The sequence below is a fragment of the Lemur catta genome, chromosome 14 (assembly GCF_020740605.2).
Source record: "Lemur catta isolate mLemCat1 chromosome 14, mLemCat1.pri, whole genome shotgun sequence".
NCBI classification, from domain to species: Eukaryota; Metazoa; Chordata; class Mammalia; order Primates; family Lemuridae; genus Lemur; species Lemur catta.
The window spans coordinates 26,489,755-26,501,760 of NC_059141.1; the positions used below are offsets into that span (position 1 = coordinate 26,489,755).

The 12,006-nt window shown below is 46.5% G+C and overlaps 1 protein-coding gene across 1 annotated transcript in view; it reads left to right on the top strand.

Moving 5' to 3' along the window:
- The first annotated feature begins 7,150 nt into the window (after positions 1-7,150).
- The window catches only part of PIK3AP1 (phosphoinositide-3-kinase adaptor protein 1), a 107,086-nt gene continuing 102,230 nt past the window's right edge, over positions 7,151-12,006 (top strand). Inside the window, exon 1 of the mRNA XM_045568744.1 lies at positions 7,151-7,291. Within this exon, the coding sequence (XP_045424700.1) occupies positions 7,279-7,291 (13 nt within the window). The 5' untranslated portion in view covers positions 7,151-7,278. The remainder of the gene's footprint in view (positions 7,292-12,006) is intronic.

The following is a 12,006-nucleotide window of genomic DNA, read 5'->3' on the forward strand; positions in this document are numbered from 1 at the left end:
AGTGGACAAGACGGAGTTTGCAGTTTGAGTCCAGCCAAAATAACTGTCTGCTTAAAAAAAATATTTCAGAGGCATAATGGAATCCAGAGCCTCTGTGAGTATCATTTACAAAGTCCAGGGTAGAAGCCAATATTACTGGCCCATCTTCATTGCATTGACACTGTTTCCAGCAACTTCAGGACACATATTCTTTTCAAATGCGCATTCATCAAGCTAGATCATAAGCTGGGCCATAAAACAAATACCAATACATTTAAAAAGTTGAAATCATAAAGTCTGTTTTTGATCATTATGGAATTAAATTAGAAATTAATAATAATGTATCTTTAAAAAATTTGAACATTAACTCACTTTTTTTTTTTTTTTTTTTTTTTTGAGACAGAGTCTCGCTTTGTTGCCCGGGCTAGAGTGAGTGCCGTGGCATCCGCCTAGCTCACAGCAACCTCAAACTCCTGGGCTCAAGCAATCCTACTGCCTCAGCCTCCCAGGTAGCTGGGACTACAGGCATGTGCCACCATGCCTGGCTAATTTTTTCTATATATATTTTAGTTGGCCAGATAATTTCTTTCTATTTTTAATAGAGATGGGGTCTCGCTCTTGCTCAGGCTGGACCTCACTTTTATTATAAATAACCCATGGCCCAAATAAGAAATCACAGGGTGTAAACTTAGTGGAAATCAAGGAGGGAGGAGGGGGAGGAAGAGAGGGACAAAAACCTGCCCAATGGGTACAGTGAACATTATTTGAGTGATGGGTACACCTATAGTTTTGACTCAAGCATTACAAAAGCAAACCATGTAACCAGAAACATTCATACCCCCTTAATATTTTGAAATAAATGCACACACACACACACACACACACACACACACACACACAAAAGAAAAGAAGTCACAGGGGACATTAGAAAATATTTTGAAATTACATTGAAAACAAAATATATCAAAATTTGGGAGATGCAGGAAAAGCATTGAATTGGGAAAATTTACAGCCTTAAATGCTTTTGTTAGAAAAGATGAAAGGAACAAAATCAATGGCCGAAAATTCGACCTTAGGAAGCTAAATAAGAGCAAAGTGAACCCAAAGTAAGGAAAAGGAAGGAAATAAAGATGAGAGCAGAAATCAGTGAAGTAGAAAACAAACAATAGAAAAATTCACAAAACCATACTCCATTGGCTGAGGTTAACAATAAAAAAAAGAAAAATTAATAAGACTAAAAGCTTGTTCTTTGGACAGATCAATAAAATTGATAAATATCTATCTCAGCTGATACAGACACACACACACACACATACATACATACACACATATGCATGCACAAAGAGAGAGAGAAAACACAAATTATTGATATCAGAAGTGAAAGAGGAGCTATTGTTACAAACCCTACAGATATTAAAAAGATAAAAATGAAATATTGTGAATGACTTTCTGTCAATAAATCTCAAAAACCAGATGAACAAATTTCTTGACAAATACAACGTGTTAATACTGGCACAAGATGAAACATAAAATCCAAATAGCCTCATGTCCATTGAGGAAATTGAAATTGGTAGCAAAACCTCAAAGAAAAATTTAGGCTTGGGCAGTTTTATTGGTTAATTCTAGCAAACATTTAGGAACGAAATAACACACGAATTTTTCTATCAGAAACAGAGGAGGGGTACTTCCAAACTCATTTTATGAGGCCAGATTAACCCTCATAGCAAAAACTGACAAAAGACATTACAAAAAAGAAAATCACAGACCAATATCTTCCATGAACATAGATGCAAAAATCCCTAATAAAATCTTAGCAAATCAGTCATATTTCAAAAGAATGATACATCATGACCAAGTGAAGCTTAAAGCTTATCCCAAGGATTCAAGGTTGGGTTAACCCTCCAGTAGCTAGTGGTAGATTTATGGAAAAGAGCTACAAAGTTAAAGCATCAGGTGAAGAAGAGATTTTCTACAGTTTTTTTTTTTTTTAATGTACTAGTAGAAAAAAAATAGGTGGTTGCATATAGCGAAAAGCACCAGACTAGGAGTCAGGATCAGGCTTTAGTCCTGGTTCTGCTTCCACCTCAAAATATTAATGTATTAGAAAGGTCACTTTGCCCCAGTTTTCACATGTGTCCAATAATGACCTCTTAGGATCTTTCCCAACTCTAACACACTAAGAGTCTATGAGGTCAAGTCCTAACATTTTTGTTACAGCTGCCTAGACTTTTTGCTTCAGCAACTCAGAAGGCAGAAGTAGAAAACGTGCAAGATACACTTTCATGCACAAATGAAGGCACCATCTGCACATGACTCGACGTGCCAAGGATTCATGGGTGGCCCCGACTTGAGCACATCCACAAGTCCTCAGGAAGTACTTTCAAATCAGTGCTCTGGAAGGCATCCATTAGGTCATGGTACTATGGAAAAGTCCTGGACTCTGCACTGAAACTGACCTGGGTTTGAATCCAGTTCTGCTGCCTGCTAACTGACCCTGGAAACATTGTCTAACATCACTGACTCTCAGTTTCTTCATCCGTGGAGATAACATCTGTGATGCAGAACCGTTGTGAGAATTAACTGAGATAGTGTAAGAAAGTTCATGAATTATCATAGGCAGTGCTTCATAAACATTACCTTCCATTTCCTTATCAGTGAAGAATTAGGTTTGACTACATATAGCAGAACAGCCAAATGATCATGGCTCAAAGAAGACAGAGATATATTTATTTCTCTCTCATGTAAAAGAAAGCGGAGGTGAAAAACCTGGAGCTGGACTGGGAGCTCCTTGGTCAGCAGGGAATCGGGCTGTGCCAAGCTTTCTGCACTACTGTTCTTAGAGTACGGCTACCATCCACACGGTCGCCTCATGATCTAAGAGGGCTGTTGGATCTCCAGCCATCTCATTCACATTCCAGGCAGAAACTAAAAGAAAGAGAGAAAGGCATAAAGGGTATCTTCCAACAGAGTTAAGCCTCTTATAAAGAACTTTCCTAGACACCCCAGCCAATGACTCCCATTTATATTTTATCAGCTTCCTCTGAGTTACAAGAGAGACTGGGGAATGGAGTCTTTCAGTGGGGCACATTGCTGCCCTCAAATAAAACTGAAATTCTGTTATTAAGAAACAAGGGGAGAATGAGTGTTGGGTAGGCAACGAACAATCTCTGTGACACTCCTTTTTCCTGTTACTAGGGTAACTTTGGGGTTAAGGATCATGGCATTACCATGAAACAGCTGGCATGGCTTTTAAATCACAATACATGACAAGCGAGGCAGCTCGTATGTCCTGAATGGCTTTGAATTCAAAATCCAGCTTTGACATTTATTAACCAAGTGACAATGGGTCAGGCAGATTACCTTACTGGAGCCACACAGCAGGTGCCCAACACTCTGTTTCTCTGAACTGGACATCCAGGGCCTGGAAACAGGCACTGCCATTGTCCAAAATGGCCAAGGAGGGGCCCTTGGGCTGTGGCAGAGCCTTCATGGGGAGTGACCATTTTGGTGAGCAGGGAAGGAGGTCCCACTCTTTCAAGAGGGCTAGGCTTCTAGGTTTCATTTGCAAAGCTACTTATTCCTAAAAAGCTACAAATGTCCCCAAATAGCCAGCATTGGGTTTTGATAAGATGCCCTACTGGGCTGGGCTGAAACTATCTTAAGCAAGTAGAAAGGGCAGCAGTCTTTATAAAGCCAGTGTGTCTATAAACGGTTTTTAAAGGGTACCTGGTTTTGCCTTGGCTTATTAAAGTTCCTATACTCTGGAACCCCTTTCCCCACCCCCACCTGTGATGTCCCACTTGCCTGTCCCACGTAGTTCATGCACTCCACCCTGTCCGTATGAACATTCCTGAGCCTCCTTGGTCTCCTCAACAAAGCAAAGAACAAGCCCTTCAAATGAAAGTTGTGGAGCCTCAGGCAGGTCACTTAACCTGCATGTCAGTACCTTCATCTGTATAATGAGCAGGTTAAACCTGATGATTTAAAAACAAACAATTAATGCTGTTGAACACCCGCCATCTGCTGGGTCCAGTGGTGGGCAGTGGAGATGGGGTGGTGAAAGAGACACAGCCCTGCCTTCAAGGGGCTGATGGTCTTATGGGACCCTGGCAGTGACGAGGGCAGGGAGTAGGGGATGCTATGGGAGCTCCAAGGGAGGGCTCTTTCCAGATGTTCATGGCGCATGAGAGTAGGGTAATCTTGGCAGTGCTGGGGTGACAGTGTCACAGGCGACAGACAGCTATTCTCCTGCCACCTGCAATGGGAGGTGGTGCCAACATAGGCTAGTGGTGACTTGTGGGGCCCTTCAGGTCACAGTAGGGCCTGCTTTAAGCATTTACCACCTAATCTAGTGGGCAAAAGCATGGATTCTGGAGCCAGACTGTCTGGGTTCAAAACTCAGTGCTGCAATTACTAGCTGTGTGCCCTTGGGCAAAATTTATTAAACTTCTTTATCTGTAAAATGGCTGTGCTATTAGCACCTTTCTCATAGGATAGCTAAGAGAATTAAGACGAATTAAGAGCATCCACTATGTGTGGCACACTCCTGCACCTCTACCTTCTGTCCTAGCAAGTGAGGCTTTGATAACCATGGAAAGGACCTGGTCCCAGTCTTGGGGGATTATGAAATAACATCTTGAAAATGTGAGGAACAGGGTTTTCTTCCCCTTTACCTGCCCCCGTATGCCTTAGATGCCACATACTGACCTCTCTGTCCCCTCCTGTTTGCCATGCCAAACAGGACTCTAGGGCAGCAGCCAAGTCTGGTTCTCCATCCTTCCTCAAGGCTGTTTGGCCTCCCTGCCTGGTCCAGTGCTGCAGGGAGTGACCGCAGAGCCTGCCCAGAAGAGCCAGTGCACCGGCGCTGAGCTGGGCCCTGCTAAGGGGCAGCTGCTTCCATCCCCCCATTGTGCAAAACCCACCAAATGGAGGCACAAAACCAGTTATTACTTCCCCCACCTGGCCCCACCCGCTATACAAAGAAACAGGGTGGAATTGCCAGTGTCAAACACACTAGGAAAGTCCCCTTACCAAGGGAGTGTTGGCCTCTGAGTCTTCTCCCCAGCCAAATTCCAGAGGTCAATGTATGCAGCAGTGGGAGTAGAGTTTGGACAACTGACCCAACACCCATGACCCTAACTGAAACTGGCAGATGCCCTCTAATGGTCTAACAACTATTAAGAGTTAGGTTAAGAGTTGTCCAAATCCTCTTGGTTAGGAGGCAGGAAAGGGCACTCCCTCCCTAACATCTGGAGCTGGAAAGGAGGACTGTGCATTTGAACAGGGGGACATCAGGGGAGTTGACCTCAAATGGATGGACACACAATCAATAGAAATGACTCCGGCAAGGAAGAGGGTAGACTCTGGAAGACCAGTGTTCAAGCAAGATTCTCCAAACAGAGTATTCTCCACAGAGCGCTGGCACTGTCTGAGTTGGAATGCCCTCACTGTCCACAGCAGGGAAACAGAAGGCTTTTGGAATTCCAGCTTGCCCAAGGCAAGAGGGGAATATAAGTGCAGGGCCAAGGTAAGAATTTGGGGTATCTGTCTTTCAGTCCAGATCTCTGGCCCCTGCTCCAAGACCCTTTCCTCACTACACACTCCCTCTCCCCATCTTCTGGCAGTCCAGGTTTCACTGCTCCTGGTTGGTGTCCTGAATGTCACGGTGACCTCAGTGCTCTGCTGTTTTTATATGAGATTTCATTCTTCCAGACCCACATGGTGATCCACTGACAAACTTCTCTCAAAACCTTCCTTCCTTGGCCTCTGTTATTTGGTCCTGTTTCTCTGGCCACCCTGGTCTCCTTTGCAGACCATTGTGCCTGTGGTCCCTAAGACAGTATCTCCCCTGGGCTCTGCCCTTAAGGCCAGGCCCTGACTTTTTATCCCCTCGCCCCATCCGCTTGTGCAGCTTCAGTGGAAGAGTCAGGGAAAGATGTTAGGATGCCAGCTTTGGAGATTGGTGGAAGGGGCCACGAGCCAAGGACTGTGGGTGACTTCTAGGAGCTGAAAAAGCAAAGGAAACATATTCTCTATTTGCAGAAAGAAACCTAAAGCTGCCAACACCTTGATTTTAGCCTGGTGAGACTCATGTGGCACTTCTGAGCTACAGAACTGTAAAATAATAAGTTGGTATTGTTTTAACCCACTAAATTTGTAGTAATTTATTATGGCAACAGGAGAAACTAATATATAACCTCATCCTGGTATCTCCATTCTTAAATCCATTTCATTTATTTCCACCTAGACTTGAATCCTAATTTTCCTTCATTTCTTGCTTTCTGGGTCTGTCCTCTGGACCCTGGGTGGTTGACTCCAAGGGCATGTACTATTCAGATCCATACAGCAGCAGCAAAGGGAGGACAAGAAGGCAGCGGGTGAGTGCAAGGGTTAATTAAGCAAGAGCTGTACCTCTGGAACCAGACAGGCCTGGTACTGAACCACAGGAGCACTTATTCTCAGTGCAAGTCTGAGCAAGGTATTTGGCTTGTTTCTTCAGCTCTAGCATGAGGACAGCGATAAGCACTACCTCAAAGGGTGGTTATGAGGATGCAATGCAATGATGGGTGTAGGGCGAGAGACACTCCGCCCAGGGTAGAGCAACAGATTAAATGGCAGTGATAATTATCATACATTTAACATATGAGATGATAACTAATGTTCATGTGCCATCAGGAGACCAGGTCCAAGGAATTGCGTAAAGGTCACTGGAGGATACTCAAGGGCCAGGTGTCCAGCCTTCGTCCTCTTCCTCTTCCTGCCCCCTCCCGCTTCCTACCGGGACAGCAGAGGCTTAGGGACAAACCCCAGGGGTGAGGAGGTGGCTTGGACAGCCGGTGCTCAAGCACACCCCGGACCCCGGGGCCCAGAGGCCTGGCAGTCCAACCCTCCCTACCTCCCTCCCTTCCCAACATCAGCTCGGGCCGCCCTTGGGTGGCCGATCAGGGCTGGTTTCACGCGGAGTGGGGCGCACGTGGCGCGAAGCCCCCTGCCTCCTCCCTACCCTCGAGCAGGGGCCGTGGGGGGAGCTGGCCAGCGTCCCGGCCCGCGCGGGGTTCTCACTTCCCCTCCCCAACGGCCGCGGGTGCAGGTGCCCGGGGCCGAGCGGGGCGGTCCCTGTGGACACGCCCTAGCGGCGAGTCCTCGCTGCCGTTCGTCCGGAGGAAGCGCCAGAGCGCAGCTGATCCTGCGCGGAGCCCGGCGCCCTCCCGCCCCGCGCCCAGGAACGCCGCCGGCCCCGGCTCCGGGCTCCGGGCACGGGCACGCCGCGAGCCGGGCATGTGAGCTGCGCCCCGCGGCATGGCAGCCTCAGGTGGGTAGGCGGGCGCCGGGCCCTCCGCGGAGCCCCCTCGCTCGCGCCGCTTGTCCCCTGTGCCGCTCTCTCGCGCCCACCCGCGCCCCGAGTTGCGGCTTCAGTGCGGGGATCCGGTGTTCTTTCTGTTCGTTTCTCTGTTCCCCGTTGCGAACTTTCCTCCCCAACTTTCCCGTGCTCCCCTCCCCGGCCTGTTGCGCGGCTCTCTTCGGCCCCTGCCTGACCCTCCCGCGGCCCCGTCTTTTAAGTCGCCTGTTCTTCGTCTCTGGGCGTCGGAGCCTCTAAGGGGGTCTCTCCCCTAGCTCCTTGGAGCGTCTAGGGGGTCGCTCCCCTAGCTCCTCGGACGCTGTGAAGCGGCGGGCGGACTTGTCTACGCCGGCCAAACGCTTCTCTTCAGCCTCGCCGGACCCACAGGGGGCGCTCGGACAGGCCGAGGCGGTGCTGGGAGACCAGAGGTGGCCCTCGGCCCAGCTTCCCAAGCCCCCTTCCTGCCCCCAGCCCAGGCTTTGTTTTGCGTCTGGAATTTTGCTAGGAATCCGGGAGCGCTATTCCTTTAGCTTTACTTTTCCTTTGTCCTTTGCAGAACTTTGGGGAATGGGGAGAGTCTGCGGTCACTGGGCAGATCTACCCACCAAAGGGTGCCACGAATCTTTTCTGGCTGGTCTTGGGTTCCCTTCTGGTTCATGGGTGCATACGCTTGACAAGTCACTCATTCACCGAGATCCAGGACAAACGGCATAATACTGACAATAATTAGAGACAACTAATGAGCCTGTTCTCAGCGGTGATCAGGACATACGGTCTCTTGTCTCCGGGAGTTTATAGTTCTGGGAAGCAAAGCAGTACGTAAACAGAGAATTACTAGATGAGAGTTTGCAAAGGGTTTGCTTGTATTTTCCAAGCCCACTTTATGATGTTTTTAGTAGAGGTAACCTGTGTAAACAGATTGCAGATGCCTCCTGAAAAAGAAAATCTAGTTAGCCAGGAGAAGGCACTGTTGTTGAAAGAGGTGAGCAAATTCTAGAATGAAGAGCCATCCTTTCCCAGATCCTCTGAGGTCTAGCCTGGTAATGGTGCTTTGGAAGAAAAGGTAGGAAAAAACCAGTGGTGATGGTTCTATTAGATTTGGCGATACAGGCTCATTATTTCAGGTAGGTGGGAGGGCAGTTAACCTCAGCCTGGTGGCTCTCTAGCTGGGCTCTGGAGGCTAGGAGAAGATGTATTGTGAAGAAGGAGCCCCTGATAATAGTAGGCTTATGGTAGTTCACACACTCCATTTGAAAGCCAAAGTTATATAGAGGGAATTCAGGCATTTGACAAACATTGATTACATGCTTACTGTTTCTAGGTGTTGCGTAAACAAAACAGACAAAAGCTACGTCCCGTGCCTCTTACCACAGTGAAGACACGCAATACATTTAATAAGGAAAGTCCGTGGTCTGATATGTGCTATGGACAAACAATACAGAGGGATAAGGGGGGTTGGAGTTAGAATTTTAAATGAGGTGTCCAGGTTAGGCCTCGTGGAGAACGGACATTTGAGCCAAGACCTGCAGGAGAGGGAAGGGTCCCGGGAGGAAGGGTGCTCCCACAACAGGTGTATATGTGGCGTGTTTAAGGCACAGGGAGCAGGCCAGGGTGGCGGGAGGAGGTGGGTGATGGGGGAGGGGAGAGGAGGTCAGAGAATGAACCAGTGAAGCTCCCACCTCCTTCCGAGGTTGGGAACAGGCCCTGGGCTGCTGAGGCCAGGAAACAGTGCACGGGGAGGGCTTTTAGGCAGAGGAGGCCAAGAAAATGATCTCTCTCTTGATCTTGTCCAGTGTCCCGTGTGCATCTCCCCAGTGGGCATGGCCGAAAGGGCTAGAAGGGTGAGCTCCAGCTCAGATGGGGACCCTAGCCCAGTGGCCAGACCTGTAGCTATTTATGGGCTCTACAGTGGCTTCTGCAGATGTCTGCAATGGTTAGAACCGCCACACGGTTTGCTGGTAGCATCCTCTGTGGCGAGATGCCACTCCAGGTGCTGCAAATGGGAGTTGGGCCCGAGTCCCCTGAGCTCCCTGAGGTCTGGAGGTACAAGGACCCATGGGAGCAGGTCACAGCGGTGACAGCAACACCTCTCACCACGATGCTGTGGACTCCAGAGTCATCTAGGCTACCCCTGTCTGTGGCCTTCTTTTTAAAACAGCTTTATTGTAATAGAATTCACATGCCAAACAGTTCATCCACTTTCAGTGGTTTTTATCATCTTCACAGATACGAGCAACCATCACCACAGTCAATTTTAGAACATTTTCATCACCTCCAAAAAGACACTGTAAGGTTTAGCTATTAGCCTTTTATTCTCCCCTAGCCCTAAGATCTACTTTGTCCCTGTAGGTTTCCCTAGATTTATATGAATGGGATCACATAGTGTGTGGGCTCTGGTGATAGGCTTCTTTCATGCAGCATAGTATTTTCAAAGGTCATCCAATTGTAACCTGTGTGAATACTTAATTCCTTCTTGTGGCCTATTCCTCTGGTCTTCATAAATTCCTTTCCATTGAAGCGTAAGCATTAGTCTTTCATTTTTTTGAAAGACATGTTTGCTTATTGAAATCTAGGAGAATTGAGGCTCCCTGTCCTTAAAAGAACCTTGGATAGTAAGATAAAATGAAATGGACTCAGCCTATCCCGGAATAGTCTCTAGATGGCACCTTGTGTATTTACATATGAGAGGGGGAGAGGCCAGAAGTGACTTTCCCAGGTGGCCAAGTCTGTGGCTGAGCGAAGACTAGAACTCTGTCCTACAGGTGTTAGCCTCCAAGTCTTTGAAGAAAGCACTCATACCTTTTCCTGCCCCCTCTCTCCAAAGTTTGTCTTATCTTCAGATCCTTCTGCCATTCCTGGACTTACAGGACCAGAGGGCTTGCAGGGATGTTTTACTTTTCTGTGATCTGAATTTACATCCGATTCTTGAAGTCTCTCAATACTCGTGCTAATCCCTGAACTTGAACACCTGTGGGGATAGGAAGCGCCTCATGTGATTTCTTATTAGATCCCTGCCTATTCTGATCACCTTTTCTATCTCACATTCCTCTTCAATTACAGTGCTCAGCTTCAAACATGGGGCTCCAGGACCAATGAATGGGGTGGCAGAGTCCCCGACAGGCTGAAGGAATGGTCTGGGATGAGTAGTTTGGGAAGCCCCTGGGCGCTTCCCCTCTGCACTTTTCCCCAGTGGGTTCTGAATCATCCAAAGGCATCTCTCCTTGAGCCACTGTGCTTCTTACCACCGTTGTGACACCCTGCTGCCACCAGGCCAGCCCCTTCCTCTCTGCTCCCCCATTCCTTTCTCCTGCTGTCACCAAACCTGATCTTTAAGTTTTACAAGGACAAAGACCCTTTCTCATTTTTTGTCTAGGGATAGTGGACTCCTTGTTGGTTCATGTATTTAGTTTCTTTTAATAAAGAGAGAGAGAGAGAGAGAGAGAGAGAGAGAGAGAGGGAGAGAAAGGGAAGTATTTCAGGACATGCAGAGAAATGACTGATGGTTAAAGGAAAGGGATTATTGTCGAAGCCAGGGGTTTCCCCCAAACGAGGGCGCATTGCTGACAAAGCATTAGTGCTACACTGCTGCCCAGCACATCACGGAAGGACTTCAACTTCCACTTTGGACTTTTTCACAATTTCCCCATCTTTGAGTTTCAGCAGCACAGCAATATTAAGGAAAGTGATAGATTTCCTTGTCCTCATTTGCATTGAGGCAAATTTGCCTAGTTTTAGTATATTAATCTAAGTCACGCCAGAAGTTAGTGACCAAATAGGTGGTAATATTAACTAGCTGGAGGCACTTTTGCTCAAAGGGGATTAAATTTAATACTAGAATCCCAAGAAGGAGACATTTTAAATAGCTGTTTTTTATGTAGAAGAGGCTGACCTCTTAAGTGCTTTTAATTTCAGTTGTATTTTTAATAAAGTTTTATTTTAGAACAGTTTTAGATTTTCAGAAAAACTGAAAAAATAGTACAGAGATTTCCCAATATTCCACACCCAGTTTCCCCTATTATTAATATTTTATATTAGTGTAGTATTTGCTATCCTTAATGAACCAATACTGATAAATTATTATTAATTAAAGTCTATACTTTATTCAGATTTCCTTAGTTTTTACACAGTGTCCCTTTTTCTGTCCCAAGATCCCATCCCAGATACCTTGTTACATTTAGTAGTCATGTCTCCTTAGGTGCCTCAAGGCTATGATTTTCTTTGATTTTCCTTGTTTTTGATGACTTTGACAATTTTGAGGCGTGCTGGTCAGTTATTTTTTAGAATGTCCCTCAGTTTGGCTTTGTCTGATAATTTTCTCATAGTTAGACTGGGTTGATGGGCTTTGGGGAGGAAGATCGCAGAAGTAAAGTGCCATTCTCATGACATCATGTCAAGGATACACATCACTGAAATGATTTACATTGATGTGGATGTTGACCTTGATCACTGGGCCGAGGCAGGATTTGCTAGGTTTTTCCACCATAAAGTTACTCTTTTTTTCTCCCTTTCTATACTTGCTCTTTGGAAACCAAGCACATGCCCAGGAGAAGTTATACTTCACCTCCTTGAGGGTAGAGCTATCTACATAAATTATTTGGAATTATTATGCATGGGAGATTTGTCTCTTTTCCCCAATTTATTTATTCAATTATTTATTTATATCAGTATGGACTCATGAATATTTATAT